General features: G+C 41.5%; 1 protein-coding gene across 4 annotated transcripts in view; it reads left to right on the top strand.

The window, feature by feature from the left end:
- The window catches only part of PRICKLE1 (prickle planar cell polarity protein 1), a 682,914-nt gene that overhangs the window by 642,440 nt on the left and 17,121 nt on the right, over nt 1-23,353 (top strand). For all 4 annotated transcript variants that reach the window (XM_044087454.1, XM_044087456.1, XM_044087455.1 and 1 more), the window contains 4 exons: nt 939-1,117; nt 10,761-10,874; nt 11,774-11,911; nt 16,748-16,951. In XM_044087454.1, the coding sequence (XP_043943389.1) occupies nt 998-1,117; nt 10,761-10,874; nt 11,774-11,911; nt 16,748-16,951 (576 nt within the window). In that variant the 5' untranslated portion in view covers nt 939-997. The remainder of the gene's footprint in view (nt 1-938; nt 1,118-10,760; nt 10,875-11,773; nt 11,912-16,747; nt 16,952-23,353) is intronic.

Raw genomic sequence — 23,353 nt, 5'->3', positions numbered from 1 at the left:
TCAGCAGGGGTCTTGTTCCAAGCATGTACATTTACACACAAGCTTGGCTGACTTGCTATTTATTCTGAAGTTTGAAATATACTTTTGTGTAGGATAGTATGACACCCCCACACACACATCGAAGACAGCACCCCAGTGTTTCCTGTCTAGGGCATGATATATGAAAGTAACAGTACAACAACAATGTTAGAGTAACCTGCAAAAAGGTAAAATAAAATACATCACAGCAGGGCAACTTTTTAAGGTTATATAAACATTTTGCTATGTTGCCTTTTTGACCTGTCTTGGGTGGATTTAATTTTTAACTTGTGAAATGTTTTCTGCTGTTTTGTGTTTGTTGCTGTCTGTATGGGGAAAGCAGTTTTTCAGAATTTTTTTTGATATGCTTCATTTTGCATGCATACTATACAGACCACCCTGTACTTGAACTGAGAAGAAACCACAGTGCACGAAAATGTGTTTTTAAGCTGTGTGAAATTTGAGGGAAGATAAAACGGGACAAAAAATTAATGTATCTGACTTGCAAGCTTTGTTTTAAAATCCTAACTTGTTGAACCAACAGTTTGTTTTATGGTCACTGCGTACCTCTCTACTGTCCAGATTATTTTCATAATGTCTAGATTTTGCCTTGTAGTTTGGGTCTGTTGCTCAATTTTTTTTTCTGGCAAATCGGTGAGGGAATAAAGTCAATAAATGAGACATTTGAGTTTCAGATTTCATATCCATCAGAAAATGTATGCTAGCCCAAAATCCTGTTCTAGCAATGCTCTAAATTTATAAGAGCAATATTTAAAATCTGCCAGTGTTCTAGGCCTTTGCCCCCCCCCCCAATTATTTTTGACTTTGTTCAGATTTCTTGCACTAAGAGATTGAGTGGTACAGCTCACTGCTAAATATTAATCTGTTCTTTACGTATTCTTCTCTTCATCTCTTTGCAGAGTTTGTGATTGAAGAGCAGTGACTGGACATCTTTCAGCATTCGTCCATCCCAGTTAAGATGGATCACAAAGGCAAGAAACACGCACTAGGGTTTCAGCGCAGTTCAACATCTGATGATGACTCTGGCTGTGCTTTGGAAGAATATGCTTGGGTTCCGCCAGGTCTTGGGACTGAACAGGTAAATCTGAGTTACAATGGTCTTTATTTTGCTTCCATGGCAGTCAGTCATTTATGTATACCTGTACTAGAGATACATAGCTGTTGAAATTTTAATTGCCCTGGAGAGAGATGATACTGTTAAAATCTATTACCTGTTTGATATTGATGCCTTGCAAACTGGAATATGTTATCTGCACTTCTTTGACCAGAAAACTTGCAATGATACCCATTTCCAATGATACCGATTTCCCGTAATGTAACATATATATTCTGTGTACCGCTGTAATCAGCTGACCAACCCAGCATTCTTAAACAGTATGGCAAAGGCCGCTCCAGCTGGTTTAAATTCTTCCAGTATTTAGTGTTAGAAGGACTGTAATTTTTTAAGACGGATGCATTTAAACAGTATGGCACTGCTCTGAGTATGCTGTTTTTCAATGTTAAAACATTTTCAGTTTGTGAGCCATCTTATGGCTTATCTACAAACAGAAGTGACCAAGCTGCAGCAGTGACACCAGCCTATATTAAGTAAAAGTAAATCAAAGCCTCTGAATTTGAGAAACAAACTCAGTACAACCAACAGTCTGTTTAGCCTTTTCATCTCCAAAATGAATAACGTTTTTGTGTCTTTCAGCTTTTCCTGGTTAGGGGTCGCCGCAGCGGAACTCGGGTCCGTTAATGATTGGCAGTTGATTTTTACGTGCTAAGTTGCCAGCCCTGATGCACAACCTTCAATGAAGGTACGCCCACTCAAGCATGTCACCATGCAGAAGACGCTCTAGCTGAGAATTGAACCGGACAGCGTCTTACTGTGAGGTGACAACGCTACCGCAGCAAATCCACCTATACCCTAAGCAATCCCAGTTAAGTAAAATGCAGCATGAAACTAGAGAAAAGAAGTGTAAAAAAAAATCAGCCCATCAATAAAACTTACTGAAATGTGACTATCCAGATTTAAAATATGCCATTCATAAGTTAATGCACATAATATCTCACTTTTAATGTATAGGATACATTAACTAGTAATTAGTGGTTCATTACGACTGAGTATCAGCCACCACGGAGTTTCCTTACTTTCTAATTAATTCAAGATAATCATGCAGACAGGTTAGTGAGATACTGTCATCTGCAAAAAAAAAGTAAACCACTTAGAAGTCTTGGCACTATGAGTACTTGTAAAGAGCATTTCTGTTTTCTTTGGATTACAAAATGTGAACAAATTCATAATTTTTCACAGCTGTCCTGCAAGACACCTTTCCCATGTAAGATGCAGATGGCTGTATATCATTTTTAGTGATCGCACTTTGTGCAATTTACATTTGTGTGAAAGTGCCATTTTGCACAACGAAAAAACGAATGCCACAATGTGAACCTTACAACATCAAATGCAATACAGCATTCGCTGTTGTAAGGTTTACCATTGTGATGCAGATCGCACTGTAGTGGGGATTGGGAAATGTATCCTTTGCCTTACTATAGTGCGATCTCTGAGTTTGTATATTTAAGTAGCAGGGGAGGCAGCGCCCCACATGGGGGGTGCAGGAGGGCTTTCCCCCCCTGCAAACACTTTTTTTTACTGTGCAAGTCACAGTAATACTGTTCCCAGAAGTGTGGTGAATTATGTCGAATTCGAACATTCACCACTTCGGAGTTCGACTTTATGTTCAACATTTATAACTTACATGTTTTTGTTTCAAATTAGTAGCAAGTCACTGTTTAATTCAGTGAAATAATAGTAAACCAATGCAGACTGTAACAGTGCCACATTGGTCCACAAATGGAAAATGCCAGAACACCAAGGTGATGTGATGCCTTTATTGCACCAGCTAATATTGGCTATATTTAAAATCACCCCTGCAGAGTTGGTTATTATTTTTCTCCCACCCGGAATGTTGTCTTCACACATGGAAGGGTAAATATACTACATGGTTTAAAGAACATGTGCTACTTTACTGTGTATTTACACTGTGACATTCATGGCTAACAGGGTTAAAACACTTCCCATGTTACAACTACAACCTATAGCTGTGGTTAAAGGTGAATGTCCTCCATGTAGCTATACAACCAAACTAGCCCTTGTTGCCATAGGCAGCACCTTCTGATCAATGTTTTGCTCAACAGTTGAAAGTGCGACTCCCTTTCCTCTTTAATGTCCATTAAGAAAAAAGAAATAGGCTTCTTTTGCATTTGATGGTCAGTCCTTTTAAGGCATTGCCACAGCATTCAGCCTATTGCCTTTTTTTCACTGTAGTATTTTTAAGTGTCATTTACTGGTATAAGACTACTGATTACTGGATGTTTTTGCCACCGAAGGATGTCCTCCCCCTTAAGGGCATTAGTACATTCCCTGGATAAAAGTGAGGTCTACCTGTGTCCTCTCTAGTTATTTCCTTCCACAGTTTGTGTAGCATGAACCACATACATTGTCTCGTCTCCCCCTTTCCTTCCAGAACCACAGGCTTTTTCAGGTTTTGATAGAGAAACTGGATTCCTGAAATACGTCCCTCTCCCAGCAGCTGTCCTTAGCATTTAAGTTGAATACACTCCTGCCGCTTTTCCCATAGGACCATATTCAAGAAATTGCAGGGTGGTTATCCCGCTGATCTCCTGGGCAATAAAGAATCAAATGTGAATGCTTCTTTTATCCATAGGGTGTGCTGAAAGTCCCTGAGAGGTGGGTGTCCTTCCAGCCTAGAAAGGTAATGATGCTAAGCCAGATGTCAGGCCTTCTGCAGCAGAAGTCCCAGTAGCCATTACTACTGCAACAGTAATATGTTTGAACATCTGTTTTAAGGTAAATTCTTGCCTCAATTGTAATTTATAATGAATACTACCAAAACAAGAACGTTGCTTTTCTAGAAAATATACTTGTTAACAAATGTGTGTGTTGCCAAGAAATGAGTATTGTGTTAGGAAGAAATGAGTATTGTGTTAGGAAGAATGTGTAGTCACTGGTTCTCCTGCACATATATTCTGGACTAGAGCTCGTTTTACACCTAGCGTGCTGTCAGCTGCAATGTTTTAATGTTCTTCATGTTTCACTGTTGCAGTCATTACACTTGGGTTATCCTGCTGGCAGGCTGCCCTCAGTCGGCCTGAATTCCAAAGTCTAGGTCCGGCATCAGTTGCTGTTGCCCCTGCAGATATATTCTAGATTAGAGCTCGTTTTACACCTAGCGCACTGTCAGCTGCAATGTTTTCTTATATTGTTTCAGAATTCTTTATGTACAGATGTTCATCGTGCATACAGCTGCAGTCATGACAGATGGGTTATCCTGCCGTCAGGCGGGTCCTCGGTCGGCCGAATTCCAAAGTCTAGGTCCGGCTTCGGTTGTCATCGCTTCTTCCCTGATGTCAGTGTGGCAGGGGTATAAAAGAGGCAGCCGATGCCTTTTTCTTCAGTCTTTCTTGCCGTGCAGTGCCCGAAGCAGAAGCAGTTCGCAAGTGCCGGTTGGCCAGCTCCGGCTGAAGTCTTCTTTAAAGCTAAGTACCCCGTTGGGGAAACTTTTCTTGCCTCAGACCGATGTCAGACAAAGTTAATAATTGCATTTCTTGTGGGAAGCAAATACCACATAAGGATTTCCACTCTTTCTGTATACCTTGCTTAGGGCCAGACCACGACGTCTCGGCCTGCCGTTTTTGTGCTAGGTTCAACAAGCGCACTATTAAGCGCCGGGCGGAGTTCGCCCTTCATTATTTTGGCAAGAAATTTAATTATATCATGTCGTCGGATACACCAACACCATTTTTAAGCAAAAGATGCAAAGACAAGGACCGACATCCGAGGCCTGCACCGAGTACTGAGACCACGCTTAGGCCGACTACCGGTTCTCCGGTTCTCAGCAAGGTGCCTACACAGCCCCTGACTACCGATGAAACTATTTTACCGGTGACTTCATTACCCGAGGTCGCAGGCTCCTCGGTCTCCATTCCCACTGCAGACACCGACGCCACTCTTGGCAGGGAAACTGAAAATTTAGTGAGGCCTGCCATTTCTGAAGGCGTCTTCAAGCCTTCCACCTTCTCTATTAAATCCTTCACTAAATCTAAAGCTGCCATGAAAACTAAAAAACAGGGTCCTCAGACCTCCTCTCAAGGCCCCATGCCTAAAAAGCAGATGCTTAAAATGGCTGAGGATTTGATAACTCTCATCAGGGGTTCTCAACCCCCCTCTGACAAAAGACCCAGATTGGAGGAAGACTACCCTTCCTCAGACCAGGCTTCTATTACCTCAGACCATTTTGAGGACCAGGATTATGCCTATTCCCCTTTTGAAGACTCTGATGCAGAGGAGTCTATTCCCTCAGTCTCCCACCCTGAGGACTACTCTTTTGGGGAAACCCTGCATACATTGAGGGAGCACTTCCACTGGGAAGGCCAAGATTACTCAGATTCCAAGAAAAGGCTCAGGGAATTTCTACTGCTCCCCCAGCATAGGCCCCTGGCTATCCCTCCTGTTTTAGATATTTTGGATGATGTGTACGCAGAAGCCAGTCTTAATCCAGATTCTTTACCTCCAGCCCCTGGTAAACCAGACAGATATTACCGGGTTCCTGATTCTCACCAGTTCCTTTATAAAAGCCATACTGCAGACCCAGAAACAATTTCACAAGGTCCCAAGGGAATAAAGCCCTCTACTGCTAAAAACCCTTTACCTTCAGAGAGAGATTCCAGAGCATTAGAAAGGTGGGGGGAAAAGGTGTATACATCTGCCACTTTAACCATGAGGGCATTAAACTGTCAATTTCATATCTTAAAGTACCAACAGTTTTTGTTATCTCAGCTGAAAAGCAAAATGACACAAACAGAACAACCAGATCTGAAAGTTGCAGGATTTGTTGCATGGAGCAGAGCAAGTGGGTAAACATACCTTGCAGTGTGGTTTTGATGCTTTAGAGGCCTCATGTAGAGCTGCTGTCACAGGGTCTGCTATACGTAGACATGCTTGGCTCAAAGAGCAAACCTTACCAGATCATGTCAAAGCAAAGTTATTAGATGCACCACTTCAAAAAGATGTATTGTTTGGTGTTGAAGCTGAGGAGGTACTAAAGAAAATGGAGGAAAAAGCGAAATCTATGCAAACAGTGAAAGATTTCTTGCAGGTACAACCTCCACGCTTCAGCAGAAACTGGCCTTCAAAAAATTGGTCCTTTCCAGCCACAGACAGACCTCAAAGGGGCAGATACAGACGCCCAAGCGGTAGAGGACAACCTCAAGGATCTTATAGAGCTAGACAGTGGCATGCACCAACCCCAAGAGGTGGAGAAGATAGATCACAGTCATTTAGAAAACAGGCACAATGACTTCCGCCTATGCCTGCCAAACAAAGCTTTAATGGCAGCACCTTTGGGCGTTAAACTGGCATTATTTTCAAAAAACTGGCACATTGTTACAAAAGACAAATGGATTCTGGACATTATAGACAGAGGCTACAGGTTCCACTTTCACACCCTTCCAAAAATGAGAGGCTTGCCAAACCTGCCACAAAATCAAAGGGCAGAGGCACAAAGACAAATTTCCGCTCTCATGGATATGAAAGCGATTCAAGAGGTTGCTGCAAAAGAACAAGGTCAAGGTTTTTATTCCAGACTATTCCAGGTACCAAGGAAAGACAAAGATTGGAGACCCATCTTAGACCTATCCATCCTAAACACATATCTACAGGTGCCAAAATTCAAGATGCTCACATTACAGCAGCTTCTTCCCATGCTGGGCAAGGAGTCTTGGCTGGTAACATTGGACCTCAAGGAGGCATACCTGCATGTCCCTATCAGACAAGATTGCAGAAGATACCTCAGATTTCTTGCAGGTTCAACCCATTACCAATTCTCTGCATTGCCCTTTGGCTTATCTACTGCACCCAGAGTGTTTACGAAATGCCTGGCATCAGTAATCGCCTTCTGCAGACTACAAGGGATACAAATATACCCATATCTGGACGACTGCCTGATCCAAGTGGACAGCAAGGACATCCTATTGCAGCATCTGGCGTTTGTAATAAAACTATTAAACTGTCTGGGATACACAGTGAACAAAAAGAAATCAAAACTAATACCTTCTCAACAGATAATTTTCCTGGGTGCCAGCTTAGATACAACCACCCAGATGGCCTACCTCACGCCAGACAAACAAGGGCAACTTTCTCAATATTTCAACAAAATGGCAACTTTCACCAGACTAACTGCAAGGAAAGTCCTGCAGGCTCTGGGATTCATGGCATCTTGCATCCTACTAATACCATTTGCAAAGCTGCATATGAGGAAACTACAATGTTACCTAAAAAACTTATGGTCTCAACACAGCCACAGCTTGGAAACAATTATACCACTCATTCCATGCCTTCAAAAGGAATTTTTGTGGTGGGCTCAAGCATGCCAAAGAAACACAGGTCTCCCTTTCTGTGTACCTCAAGCAACTCAAATCATCACAACGGACGCCTCAGACTACGCCTGGGGATCACAAATGGCAGATCAATGCATTCAGGGAAAATGGTCCCAAAAAGAGAAGCACCTACACATCAACCAAAAGGAGATGCTAGCTGTGCAAAATGCTCTTATGACCTTCAAAGACCTACTGCATCCAGGCCAGCTATTGATAAGGACAGACACCACCACAGTCATGTGGTACATAAAAAAACAGGGTGGAACTCATTCATACCCCCTGTGCAGGCAAGCCATGACCCTATGGAACACACAGCACTAGAATTGCAAATTCAACTACAGGCACAATTCCTGCCAGGGAAGGAAAACTCACTGGCAGACAACTTAAGCAGAAATATGACAGACCCACACGAATGGAAGTTGCATCCTCGAGTCTTCTCAAAGATAACTCAGGCATGGGGACAGCCAGACATAGATCTATTTGCTACCCACATAAATTACCAGTTGGAAAAAGTTTGTTCAAGGACCTATCATCCACAGGCCTGGAAAGTGGACGCACTCTCTTTCAATTGGACAACATTGACAGTCTATGCCTTCCCGCCTCTTCCTCTACTGACCAGAGTTCTATTAAAAGCCAGAGCAGAGAGACCACAAATGATTCTCATTGCTCAAGACTGGCCACGATAACACTGGTATCCTCTCCTAAAGAGCCTGACACACTCCCCAACATGGATTCTACCTCTAGTCCCTCTTCTGTTGTCCCAGCACAACTACCAAACCCTTCACAGCCAGCTCAAAACCCTAAATCTAGCTGCATGGAAAATACCTTAATTTCCCAACAGACTCTCCTCTCCAAGGAGGTGCAGGATGTCATCTTGGAGGCCAGAAGACCCTCTACTAGAAAAGCTTACTCCGCCAAATGGAAACGATTTTGTTCCTGGTATCAAGAAAAGGGACAGGATCCTTGGGTAATAAATATACCTCACATTTTACAGTACCTAGCTGAGATGTTAAACACTGGCCTTTCCTTCTCCTCCATCAAGATCCACGCTTCAGCCATTTCTGCACAATACAATACAGATCCTCCTTTATTCTCACATTCTCTATTAAGGCAGTTCCTCAGAGGGGCAAAAAATATAAAACCCCCACGGAAACCACCAGTCCCAGCTTGGGACCTCAACTTCGTCTTGGAAAAACTGACCCTACCTCCTTTTTAGCCAGCTTCTTCAACAGAGCTGCAATACTTGTCATGGAAAACAGCCCTTCCTTCTGGCTATTACCTCAGCACGCAGGGTTTTGGAACTACAGGCCCTCATGGCTGTGCAACCATTCATCATTTTCCATCAGGACAGAGTTTCCTTACAAACCAACCCTATATTCATGCCAAAGGTAGTATCCAGTGTAGCTTTGAATCAGACCATTCATTTACCTACCTTTTATCCAAATCCACAGAACAAAGGGGAGAGACTACTACATTCCTTGGACATTCACAGACAACTTCGCTATTACTTGGACAGAACAAAGCCATTCAGGAAATCTGAACAGCTCTTTGTGTCCTATGCTACAGGTGCTCAAGGAAAGGCTATTTCCAAACAGACAATTTCAAAATGGATAGCCCACTGCATACGCTTTTGTTATTCATTTCATGGAAAATCTGTGCTTGTATACATCAGATCCCACTCCACCAGGGCTACAGCTACCTCTGCAGCTTTCCTTAGGGGGGTCCCTACCAAGGGCATTTTGGAAGCAGCTACTTTGAGTTCAGTGCACACTTTTTCCAAGCACTACCACCTTCCACTATACTCAATCTAGAGCGGGTTTTGCCACAAGCAGTCCTGCAGGGCATCCTCACCCCTCCTAGTTCCACTTAGTGCCTACCACCCTTACTTAGTTTTGGGATTCTACCCATCTGTAATGACTGCAGCTGTATGCATGATAAACATAGTACAGTTTTGTACCTACCATAAATGTAGATGTTTGAGTGCTCATACAGCTGCAGTCCAGGTTTCCCTCCCTCCATCCCCTCTTAGGACAGGCCTTATGACAAACACCTTTATCATACAACCTATCTGGGGTATTCCTTTATGGTGTATTTGCTTGCAACTACTGTTTTTGATTTATCTACATTGCATGTTTGCATAATATTATGTTTTGCCTTCCTTCTGGGGGCACCTGACATCTGGGGCAAGAAAAACTGAAGAAAATGGCATTGGCTGCCTCTTTTATACCCCTGCCACACTGACGTCAGGGAAGAAGCGACGACAACCGACGCCGGACCTAGACTTTGGAATTCGGCCGACCGAGGGCCCGCCTGATGGCAGGATAACCCATCTGTAATGACTGCAGCTGTATGAGCACTCGAACATCTACATTTATGGTAGGTACAAAACTGTACTTTTTGCTCTGACAGAGAAACCTTGCATTTGTCTTACTGTTGAAACTCTTGAAAAGAACCTTTCTATGGTCAGTCTGTCCTTTACGTTTTTATTCTTTACTTGAGAGATGACTGGCGTTTAGTATATTTTGATTATCACAGAGTTCAAGGCGTTTGCATACATTTATATCAATGGCTATAGGTCAGCATACAGGGACCTGTGGCTGGTTGACAAATACATGATGATGGGTGTGGGGTGGTGGGGGGAAAGGTCTTTCTCAGTGCACATGAGTCATGAGTGTTGCTATTCAGGATGGACTGAATCCACGGGAACTCCCATATCTTGCTGTGCCGCTTTTGTCCTTCCAATCTGTAAAATGCATGGAGCAAATTAAATTTGTTTATGGTGGTTGTTCACTGACTAGCTTCACACATTATGCATGCTAAAGGCAGGTAAAAATAAGGAATTTCAATAGGCTTTCCAGTCGGTCCTGCTGGGGGAGGGGTAGTGTTTTTAGAGGAGGTAATAACAGCATTAAATGTGCATAATTTATGACATCCCTAAATCAAACTGAACATTGCATTCCAGAAGTCAAATAGCAGCTGGGTGCAAGACATATTGGATACAAAATCAATTCTGCTGGCTTCCTCAGGCTGTTAAAGGAACAGTCACAAGCATCCTGGTTTGTGTAGTATCACACGGTTCCACTGTAAAGTTAACTTGACATTTCCAGCAAAGTTTACATGGAAACATTAGGCTGTTTGCACGTAATAGCTGAGATGAAATCCTGATGGAATCAATAAATAACATTTTTAAATACTCTTTATGCAATAGCTATCCTACATCTTTTCTAAACTCACATGAATGTCTGTCTTTTTGTCGTTTTGTTTTTTAAACCAATATCCAGGTGCAGCTGTACTTTTCCTGTCTGCCTGATGAAAAGGTGCCTTACGTCAATAGCCCAGGAGAAAAACATCGAATTAAACAGCTTCTTTATCAGCTACCACCTCACGATAATGAGGTAAAATATTAAACATGGCAAATATGTATACAAAAATAGAATTTAATCCTGCACATTGTAAGAGATTTAGATTTGTTCTTTAGTTTAAATTAAGCTTTGTATTGGCCAGCCAGTGTTTGATATGCACATTTTATACAGCATATAAAGCAATGACCGCATTAGCTGCAGACGTTAGAAAGCCATTTCAGACTACGGCTTGTTTTGTGAAAATAAAGTTAAGCAACCTGTTTGTAGTTAAATATATAGTACCAGACTTCAAACGCTGTTCTAATGGTGCAACACAGTACCTTAGATGCTAGTAACACACTTGTTACTTTATTATAAAAACAATGTTTAAAGTCGGAGGGGTGCAGTGAGAGAAACTTGACAGCTGTAGGATTCTTCCAGGTTCACTACCATGTACTCTCTTTTACACAGTTCTAATTGTACCGCCTTCAAATCTGAAATTAATTTGTATAACGATGTAAAAGGTACAACCCAGATCTGTGATACAATACAAAAGCACATTGTTTAAAAGCTTGATTTTGCTCTCTTGAACTGGAGAGCATTTGTTTTCTTATTGCAGAGACACCCACTTTGACCATGAGGCACTTAAAATGCCACCCGCCAGTTGTTGAGAATATTTGAATTCCTAAGATTGCTTGGCATAAAAGCTCTGTAGAAAGGAATTCTTTGTGCCAATGCATTTTTGAGGTTTTGAAGACTGTCATGTTGCGTATTTGTGCTTCACAGAGAATGTTTTGTGTAAAACAAAGCGATCTGTTGCTGTATGGCTAACCTCCTCTTCACCATCAGAAGAATTAGCACTTTATTGAGCACTGGCTTGTTTAACTGCTGCTCTGAGTTGTTGTTGTAGTCCAGACCAGAGGTCTTTATGTGTTTATACTTTTCTTTATCAGGTTCGCTACTGCCAGTCTCTAAGTGAAGAGGAAAAGAAAGAGCTACAGATGTTTAGTACGCAACGTAAGAAAGAAGCGTTAGGAAGAGGGAGCATTAAGCTGCTTTCTAGATCACTTTCACATGTGATCTGTGAACAGGTATGCAACAAGCTTAAAATGGAAACTCTGCACTTTTACCCACTTATTTTCACAGGAAATTGCATTAAGAGGACAGAAATTTGACTGTGTCTGTAATGGTACCAAAACCAGTACTAATTTTTAGTTTTATTTTTGATGGTGGTCATCTGGATATTATACAGAGGATGCTGTAGAGTGGTACGAGTGAAGATAATACCACAGCATGTATTTAACCTCTGTGGAGTACTGTCTGGGACAGTACCACACCTTTAGTATTTTATATTGAACTACTATAGCATAGTGTCTGGAGTGGCCATTGCGGAATTGTCATGACTAAGGCTCATCCATTGGGTGTGACAGAAGTGTGCAAAGTAGGCTGCCATCCATCTATTATGGCCTCATTTGCATCCTATATTTTCATGTCCCCCAGTCATTTAACTTTATAATCTCCAGTATAGCTCCTAACATCTGGAGGTATTCGAACCTTTGTCATCTGCCAGATGTTTTGCAGCAGCTCACTGTTTGTTTATCACACTCCTTCACATACCTTTCAGTCTGCCATGTCCAGAGATACCCTGATTGCACCTTATTCACTGCATAGTATTAATGCTGATGGTCAATCCCTTCATCAGCTTTGTGCTATAAGATACATTCCCTGGTGTTACAGAGATGTACAGTTGACCTGTAATGGTTAAAGTGTCACCCCTCGTCCTGAAATGCAGTGGTAGCTTCCTTTCACGGATTCCAACAATCAAACCCCCTCACCTATCAAAACTTCCACTGCCTGTCCCAATATTAAAGCTACCTTCTCCCTGCAACCTGTAGCCACTGACACAATCAAAAAAGCTAAAACCCACTACATTAGCTGCTAACAACTTACCTGCTGAGTTCCTAAAATTGACAGCAGATGGAATAGCTTTTATCCTGTATCACTTCTAATCAATAGATCCATAGCAGAACAAGTCCATCCCATTTGGAAAATCTCTTCGGTTATACCTCTACATAAAGGTGGCTCCTCAACAGATCTCTCTAACTAGCACCCAATCGCATTATTAGCACCACTGTTTAAAATACTAGAAAGGGTCATTCACATGCAAGTTACTGATTACCTGCATACTAACAAACACTCTTAGCACGGCTTTCTACCATATCACAGCACATCCGCTGCACCAAAGTCATTTAACAATGCTGTCAACTATCACAGGAACAACAATAACTATGTATCCTCTGTCTTCCTTGACCTCTCAAAAGCCTTTGATATGGTTTCCCATAATAAACTTCTAAACGTTCTCTCCGAACTAAACTTTTGTAATTCTACCCTTGCCTGGTTCCAGCATTACCTAAATGGATGCCAGCAAGCAGTTTCTAGGCAACAAACTTTATTACCCTTACTGCCAGTGACCCTAGGGGTCCTTCAAGGCTCTTGGGGCCACTTCTTTTCTCAGTATTTACAAATAACCTTCACATGTCAACCCCACAAGCCTCTCTCATCCAATATGCAGACTACTCGACAGTGATATGCACTGCTCCCTCACTTCAAGAACGTCATAGTCTCACACAAGAATCATTTATAGTAGTTGAGGGTTGGAAGGGTGGCCTAATGGTTAAGGTGTTTGCCTTACAAACACTAGGTGCAGGGTTTGAGTCTCACAAGGGATAATTGGCTAGGCTTAAAATGGCTTGCAAGGGCAGTTAGCTTAGTACTAATCTATGAACCTATGAGTCCTGGCTCACAAACGCTCAACTAATACTAAACCCCAAAAAGCAAACATGATCTTCCATCCCACTAAATCAACCCGACCCACGAATACGTTCAACATTGTGTCACTAAATAACACCATCATATCCTCATCACCTCACACCAAAGTTTTAGGAGTTGAAATTGCAAACTAAAATTTGATGTTCATTTCCCAAACTGTAAAAGTACATAAAAGTAAATAACATTGTACAGGAACCAACACTGCCACTACCCAAACTCACTTAATCTCCACACTGCTGTACGCAGCTCTCTTACTTGCAAATCTAAAAAAAAATCTGAGTTAGCAAAACCTGAATCCTGTTATAACAAAGTGCCAGATATGCTACAAACTTACCTGCTATATGCTACAAACTTACCTGCTAGAATGAACCATTGTATAGCACTCAAGCAGCTCAAATGGCTAGAGCTCCCCCACCTCCTTCATTACACAGAGTTAAGCATGACCCATAAAAATCCTCCATGAACGTGAGAAAACAACTGCCCTGCAAATATTAATTCAACCATATGCCACTAACAGTACCTTACGCTCCACTAACAAACGCCACATAAAAATCAATGCATCCAAAAATCGAGCTGGAGATTCCCTGTTCTCAAATTATTTGGGAAAAATCTGGAATGAACTACCAGAAAACATACTGTCCCAGTTTAAACCCACTTATTCAACAAGTGGCTGTGTCCTTGTTCTACTCCTGAGCAACATCTCTCTCTGACCTTCCTACTAGTTTGTTCCACTTGCAAAGTACAACTCCATCTGTGTGCTCTATAGGAAATACTGAATACGTCACCTTCTGTCTGTTCTAATTACATAATACCTCAACTCAATGCAGGCTAACATTTCTCATTACTGTTGATATGAGGAAATATTCGAGTTCTCATTGAAATCTATGTGAAAACGTGTATAATTGTAGAGTGTCACTTGATTTCTCTCTCTACAAAAGATTGTATAATGTTATGCTTCTGTTTATGTGATTTAATTTTGTGATTACCTAGCAATTGCTTAAACTTATTGTATATTATCTGTGCTAGTCTAAGCCGGCGTCTTACTTCTATTGCTAATTACTACACTAGTTACTGCTGCATGTTTTGTGGAGCTTATTTCCGTGGGTCAAAAAGGATTTGTCCAGTTGGACTTCCCCGGTAAACAAATATAAAATAAATAAAAAAAAGATAAATTCCCCAACATTCAGCATTATGAATGGTGCACAAGTAAAATTACTGCAATCCAGTGTTTCCACACTTCTTCAAACCCTATTAGTAACCAACATTTTTCATAAATATGTGGAAGTAGCTTTATGCACATACGGGCACCCAAACCTTAGCTGAGCCGAGAAAGAAAAATCCCATAACCTTCCTCTGACAGGGAGGGTCAGCAGTGCGAGTGAGCAGTTTTGTGTGTGTGTGTGTGTGTGTGTGTGTGTGTGTGTGTGTGTGTGTGTGTGTGTGTGTCACAAACTGCTGATAAAGTATTCAGTCAAGATTTCAGAAAGTGCTGTGATATGGCTAGTAACAGTGGCCGACCAACTGTAACAGACTTAAAGTCCCTCAGCACCTCTACTGCTGCATATGTATAAACTGATTTTATAAATGGCTGGAATTAATGAGCATTGCAAGTAGTTTGTCATGTTTAATGAATGCCTGGTCATACCTTTAAAGACTAGGGTGTGGATAACCACTCAATGCTATTACTGATCATAACAGCAGGTACTGCCAAATAAAAAAAAAATGGCCGATCAGTGGGTTAAATGCTAGGCCTCATCCGTTTTAAACTGTGGCAGCCAGTAGTACAGGCCTACATTAGTTGCCTTATTCTCAATGGTCTGGCAGGAAATTGCAGTTTGGAGCTTTTGCAAGTGTTATTGTTAGTGGAAAATAACATTGCATAGACAGCTTAACACTGCAACAAATCTTTGTAAATATGGGTCTATATTACATGATTGAAAACATTGACAATGTAATATCAAAAGCAAAAAACAGCAAACGGACATTTTAAGGCAGGGAAAGATTTCCCTTGGCCGTTTGCTGGATTTTGCCATTTTCTCCACTGTGGAGTGATCTCGGAGTTGGCATATTTAGTTGGGGGGGGAGCACAGCTCCCCCAGTTAGTTCGGCTGTAAAGTTATTTTTTTTTTTTTGTGGCCGACTGTAAAGTTTCCCAGCGGCATTCACTCTTTTGCAGTTTGATATTACATGGTCGATGTTTAGGTGTTCGATCACCTAAGCATTCGATCACATAATATAGACCCATAAATATGATGGTGCCTAAACCAACGAGAGAAGATTCACTTCAATAGGGATATCAAATGGTAGCCTTTTGTGGATGAAGACAAACTTTGTCCAATCAGCTTAATGAAACTAAACCATTAATGATTCTAAACCATGCTAACCTAAATTTGTGTTATCCTGGACACACAAAGTCCTTTAACATAGTTTAATCTGAGCTGCAGTATTATAGTTGTGTATCAGCTGTATTTAGGGTTCACATGTAGTATCAAAACTGCCTTTTTCACATTTTGCAAATGGAATGAGTGTCACATCAACAGTGCCCAGTGTTCTCACCGCTGGGTATAAAACGTGTGCATGAGTACACACATGTTATTGTATAACATCCAGAGTGTGTGCGTGTGTGCGTGTGTGCGAGTGTGCGAGTGTGCGAGTGTGAGTGTGCGAGTGTGTGAGTATTTCAGCATACTCTACACAGTTAACATTTGTGAATTTCGGATATGCTTCTTCCTCTTTTTAATTATAGTGCTAAAGAGTGTTTGCAGAGGTAATGATCAAACCACATAGGAAATGTCAGGCTGGAAATGTAGATTTCTGCATGCACCCAGTACAAACAACAAACTGTGTGCTAGGCTTCTGGTGAGACTGATCTTTTACAGTTTGTACCTGTAGAATCCCAGGAAAAAAATGTGCATTTATTGTGATCTTGGTTAAGGATTACTCTGGATCTTGGCATATTTAATGTGTTTTTTTTTTTTAAAGTACCACAAGCTACAGTTAAAGTGGTACTTGGTGTTGTCCTAAACAGTGCTGAGCAGTAGTTTAAGAAATGATGATAGTGTTGTTTACTGAATTTTAACTAAACTTTCATCTTTTAGTGTGGCGAGAAGATAAATGGAGGTGAAATAGCAGTGTTCGCTTCAAGAGCTGGACCTGGGCTGTGCTGGCATCCTGCATGTTTTGTCTGCTCCACATGCAATGAACTTCTCGTTGACCTTATCTACTTCTACCAGGATGGAAAAATCCATTGTGGTCGACACCATGCTGAACTGCTAAAACCACGGTGCTCAGCATGCGATGAGGTAATTAAAAAAAAAAATGGCAAAAATATCTACTTCTAATGTTGCTGTTTCTGCCGTTTGATAAGATGGGCTAAATACAAACATAGGATTTAATGCATGATTGAATTTTGTTTTCTTATGTTTTTTATTGTTTGTACTATTGTGCAAGGTATTTGTACTCAAGCACCTAAATAAATACACTTTTTAACTTCATGTTGATTTTAATTTAGCTGTTAAAGGCATATTCATTCAACTGTAATTTGTAGTTTGAATCTTCCTTGTTGTTCTAGACTTTGAAGGGGATTAATCAGAGCTCTATACTGCATTTTGTAGTACTTTTTTTGTTTATTTAACATTTGTTTACTGGGAAAGTCCGACTTGGAACGAAGCCAATTTTCAGCAGAGGCCTGCAGAGAAACACTCTAGACATATGTCTTTGTAATGTGGGAGGAAACCGGAGTACCCGAAAAAAACCCACACGAATGCAGGGAGTACCCGAAAAAAACCCACACGAATGCAGGGAGGATATGCAGACTCCACACAGAAAGCACTCCAGTTGAGAATTGAACTGGAGAACCTCTTGCTGTGAGGCAACAGTGCTACCACTGCACCGCTGTACCATGTTTACTTGTTTGTTTATTGGTTAAGCTGGTAGTTTAGGCAAGGAGACTTGGGGGATGGGATATGTATTCAATTTTTTGTTTTGGTAGCTGGGTTGGTTCAACTAGATCTCTGGCCTATTTTCAGAGAGTGCCAAGGTAGTGTATCTGCAGACAGGTCAAAATTTGAACAGGTCACTAGAAGAAGATTCCCGTTATATAAAAACAAGTAACTTAGAATTGCATAGGTGGTACCGAAGTCCACTGAACAAGCACTGCAGAAATTAAATAATAGAATGCAACAAGCTACATGCTTTTTCTATTGCTGTCCTACATACTGAAACCATTTAGCTGTAAAAGGTGGTAAGAACTGCACCCTGGTGTTGCATTCTTATCTGGAGGGCAGGTTGATGACCAGTGAATGTCTGTGTGTCTGTGTGTCTGTGTGTCTGTGTGTCTGTGTGTCTGTGTGTCTGTGTGTGTGTGTGTGTGTGTGTGTGTGTGTGTGTGTCTGTGTGTGACAAGCGCACATCAACACAAACACAAAGTGTTCGCCATCTTAAAAATGACCAGGATATCAAAATTTACCTCATGGTGAGAAAGTGCTTACCTTCCTGTTTTATTCAAAGTTTTTAGTTTTTACTTCAGCCTCTACCATGTTTCTGCTGCCGACATTGTTTTGGGATTAAAAAAAAAATACATACAGCTTTTACCTTGAGGGTTTCTCATTAACTGTACATTGCAGGAAGGCTAAAAGGAAGCCTTCTTGTGTAACAGAAAGATAAAAGGAAATACTGTTGTCATGTAAGACTTAAAACTAAGGGACTTATCAAGTGTACCTTGTGTACACATTTGCCGTTTTTCATAAATGAACTCCAGCATACCGGCCACCAGAGTCACTTCCGCCACCATTCGCTTCACTTGGAAATATCACACAAATGCTGTACACAAAGGTGTGAATGACATCACTACACTTGGAAATACCACACAAATACTGCACACGAAGCATGAATGACAGTCAAAAGATTTTTGTGTGTTTTTTGATGGCTGTTAGTCCTGCCTATGCATCACGAGGTTCCTTATTGAGATGTCGCCACTCGAAATGCCGAGTGACAGTATAAGAAAAAAGTTTTGCAGGACAAGCCTTCCACACACCCTATACTAACTCCTAGATTGCCGTACTGCTACAAAAGGAATAGTCCAAGAAATGGCCATCTCAGACGAGTCCATTTTTCGGCCATTTGGTCTGTTTCAGGACTCACTTAAGCAAGTTCCATCATTTCAAATGGTTACCCATCAAGGATTGTTGATTTTGATCAGTTCACGTTTCCAGCTAACTGACAAAGACGTTTGGAGCCAGATTTCTGCTACCTCAGTACCACATTGCCATCGTGTGGTGCACCAATATAGTGTAAATAAAATGAGTGTTTCTATGCTGTACATTCCTATTTGTATAAAGTCGCAAACATGAGTACTTTTTTTTTTGTAGGGTTGCAAAGCACTGTGCATATAATGAAATAGTTCATGGGCAATTACTAGGCTAGCTAACTGCCCTCCTTGGAAATTTTAAACTTTGCTGATTTTTTTTCCCCTTCAAAGGCTAGAATCAACCCTGTACTTTGTGTCTGTTCAGTAAAGACTATAGTCATTATACCAGCCCCTACCCTTATTGGTCCCCTTAACATGATTGTTATGGTTACTGTCTGGGATGCAGTACACAGCTGATTGGGCATCAGAGGTACTGCATCATGTTTTCCAGCAGAAGAGGTAATGCTGAGGTACTGACATATGCAACGAATCCTACAGGAGAAAAACGCCAAAAGAGCAATAGAAAATTGTGGCCATTGAGATACTTGGGGTTCAAAAATTACGGCTTTGATTTCTCAAGTCTCATTTTATAAGACACTAAGAATTCATGAGGGCCTGGGCATTTTAAAAACAGTAAACAGTGACTGGAGGGGGAGTTCACTGACCTGTCATCTGACCATCTGCCACTGTATGGTAGTGCCACCGGTTGTGAGGGCAAGACTTCTCAAGCTGTATATCCCCATAATATATGCTGTACATTTTGCCTATCATTGAGATCACATACATAGCCCATTTTCATTAGAAAGTTGTTGTTTTATTGTCCAGATTGCCATTTACATGTAGCCCAGTACATTTTCAATGGCCAGTCAGTCCGCCAGCACTTGTATTCTCCTTCCCATGGGGAAATGTAGAAATAAGTCTGCATGTCAGGTCTGATCCCTTTGCTAGGTCTGCTTGGCCATTCTGGGTCACTGGAGTTGCAGGTTAGTGCTGTATATCCACACTTATGGCTCATCCATTTTATATAGTTAGCGCAAAAGAGCGACGTCACCTGAAATGAAATGAGCACTTTATGCGCGGGTATATCAAGGCATTATTTTATGCCTGGGTATATCAAGGCATTATTTTATGCCTGGGTATATCAAGGCATTACTTTATGCCTGGGTATATCAAGGCATTACTTTATGCCTGGGTATATCCAGGCATTACAAGGCTTTTCCTCTTTCATTTTGCCCAGTTTGAGGATAAACTTTGGAATCAACAGTTAGAGCTAATCTCCTGGAAACAATACCTATCATCCATTCCTAACCGATACTAGTAATTTACTTTCCAAACTGTAAATTGCATATTGGAGGTTAATGGGTTTGTCATCAGCCCCCCCCCCCCCTGCATTCTATACTCTTTTTAATTGCATTTACTTTCATATTTTCCAGTGAAACATTTTTGAAAATAGAGTAAGTTACTATAATCACACAAAGTGTATCCCTGTTAATGTGCATGCTCTCTCTTTGTTTCAGTTGCAAAGTAGATCTGAAGTTGTGTATGGAAAGGGCAATGTTGTTATCAGCAATTGCTTGGCTTTTATTTTGCCTTTTGCCAGTGTTTGAGTCAGGATTGTGAGCCTGGTTTTAAGGAGCATTTTTACGTGTCTGTTTTGTTTTTGTTTGTTGGAGAGTGTATTTTAAGGTAGTTTCTTGAAAATTTGTCTACTGCGAGCAGCACTGTCCAGGTTCTAAAAAAATGTTTAGACACCCCATCCCATTTTCTGAAGATTGTCATGCAAGAGACTGTTTTCAAAATATGATGCTAGACCAGTAATTTAGCATACATGCCCTTGCTCTGTCAGGATAAACATTTTCCAGGTCATACTATATTCTTATTTAACAAAACTGTGCAATAAACTTCTGGGGCTGAACATGCTGTTTGTGTACCTGAGATCCTTTTATTTTCTATGTTTTGGGACTCTTGCATTATGGAAGATTACCTGGGAAGTGATTGGGAATTCTAGTAAATGTATGTTAATATGTACTGCTCTATCCAGAGATGTCAGGGTGCCAATGTGGCTAGAAACTTTGTTTTATTGGAGGTTAGTTCCCCAGCAGGAAGCCATGCAGAGGCCTATTACAAGAGTAATTTGAATATTTACAAGACTGCTGCGAACCCAATTGTATAGTGAATTGCTTATTGCCATCCTGGGAATTCCCCACTTGGTTTAGCGTGCACAATTTGCAAGTCTGCTAAAAACCTGAAAGTTAAAGCTGCAGTTTGGCTTAATTTGTCATTCCATTCACAGATTAATCATCCTTTTCAGGAAACATTTCTACATTTTCTGCATCTGTCACATTTAGTTTTTGCTGGTGGAAGTACGCTGTCAAGCACCAGTTCCCCCTTTTTTTTCTTTGATCAGGATTTTAAAACTGAGCACATCCCATTCTCATCAGAGGCCTGTGGAGAAAAGCAGAAAAGCTCTGTAACACATTTGCAGTAAGGTGAAACAAATAATGTAGTAAATATTTTTACAACAGCAAGGTCATGTAGACATTCCATAGGTTCATAGGTAGGTACTAGGCTATCGGCCCTGGGACCTGTACAAGCCCAGCCAAAAAGATACCCTGGCTTTTGCCACCCAAGAAAATAATTTTTCTGTGCCACTATCTAGCAGAGCCACAGAGGTGATCCCTGGGGTGAATTTCCTATTTCCTATCCAATCATCAAGATTTTTCTTGAGTGCTAATGAGGAGCTTTGTTTGATATAGGTAGGTAGTTTATTCCAGAGTATGGGAAGTCTCTGGGACTGGAATCTATCCCTCCGGCATGTTCTGTTTATTGTGGTGACAAGGTTTAGATCCCTAGAGCATGTAGCTCGGGATTGGGATCTCTAAGTGGAGCATGTCCAGCAGTTCCGGGTTTGGCATAGCTTTGTATGTTAGGCAGAGATCATCTCTGAGTAGGCGATCTGCGATGGAGTAAAGCTAGAGTTTTTTGAGACGGCCTGCGTAGGGCATCTGTTTGAGCCCGGTAATCCTCTTTGTGAGGTATTTCTGCAGCCTTTCCAGTTGTTGATGTCTTGTGAGGTACATACCAAAAGGGGCGTTGTACTCTATAATGGGTCTAATGAGTGATGAGTAGAGGGGAACAATGACCTCTTTTTTTTTTTTCTGGATGAGAAACCTTTTGTGATGTGTGCCACATGGAAGGAGTTCCTGACTACTGTGGTGATGTGATTATCAAAGGAAAGACTACTGTCCACCTGTGTCCCAAGGTCTCCTGTCACACTTTGAGTATTAAGTATACTACCGCCTATGTTGTAGTTCATGGGTACAGAGTTTTTATCAAAGGGGATAACAATGCACTTTTTGGCGTTGAGCTTGAGGCCATGGCTTTGACACCAGGCATCTGTCTCAGTGAGCCCCTTTTGTAGGATGTCCACATCATTAGGAGTTTTGATTATAGCTCCTAGTTTGCAGTCATCTGTGAACTTCATTAGCCAAAGACCTTCTGTGTTAGCCTGTACTTCAGAGAAGTAGATACCAAACAGGAGAGGACCCAGGACTGAACCCTATGGTACTCCACTTGTCACTGGTCTGAAGTCTGATTTGGAGTCTGCTACTTTCGCAGTGTGGATTCTGTCAGTGAGCCAGTCGGCAACCCATCTTGTGACATAGGGATTTATACCTAGTTTAGTGAGTTTATCTATAATTCCAGAGTGGGGGATGGTGTCAAAAGCCTTGGCAAGATCTAGATAGGCTGTGTGAACCACCTTACCCTTGTCTACAGCTTTGGTGACTGCTTCAAAGAAATCTATCAGGTTTAGGAGACATAATCTGCCTTTTACAAACCCGAACTGGGTGGGGTCCAGAGTTTGGAGATTACCAATGTCTTTGTTTATAAGTTCCATGATACATTCCATGGCCTTGCAGACCAGACTCGTCAGGCTAATGGGGCGGTAGTTCCTGGGTCCGTGGTGACTCCCCCCTTGTAGAATGGGATAACCGTCGCTGTGCACCATTCAGCAGGCACAAAGCCTGAGGTGAGGCTATGATTGAACATGGTACTTGGGTGGGGTGCCAGTTCATTCTGTAGTTCATGTAGAACACAGCCTGGGATGTTGTCTGGTCCCATGGATGCTGTGTTCTTGGCTTTGTAGAGTGTAGTTTTTACCTGTGCAGCCGAGATTACAGGAACTTTGCATTCTTCCGGTATAGAGATAGGTTCAGTGCTAACTTTACCTCCCCTCACCCCCTAAAGAGCCCATCTGCCAGGATGTTGGCAATATCAGTTGGGTCTGTATACTTAGTGCCATTGTGCTGTAACTCGGAGCAGATCCGAGTGTTGTCATTGAGATTCTTGACATAGTTATAGAATGCTTTGTGGTTGTCTTTAGAATCAGTGGCAATTTTGTTTTTGTAACTAGCTTTGGAGGATTTTATCAGGGATCTCCGCTTCTTACTGAGGCTGACCAGGGAGCTCCTCCACTCATGGGATTTTACTCTCTTTTGCAACAGTTTCTTCCTTC

The sequence above is a fragment of the Protopterus annectens genome, chromosome 11.part0 (genome assembly GCF_019279795.1).
Source record: "Protopterus annectens isolate FY-2018-M chromosome 11.part0, PAN1.0, whole genome shotgun sequence".
In the NCBI taxonomy this organism is placed as follows: domain Eukaryota; kingdom Metazoa; phylum Chordata; order Ceratodontiformes; family Protopteridae; genus Protopterus; species Protopterus annectens.
Note: the sequence above shows the minus strand (reverse complement) of the source record. Positions and strands in the feature narration are given on the sequence as shown.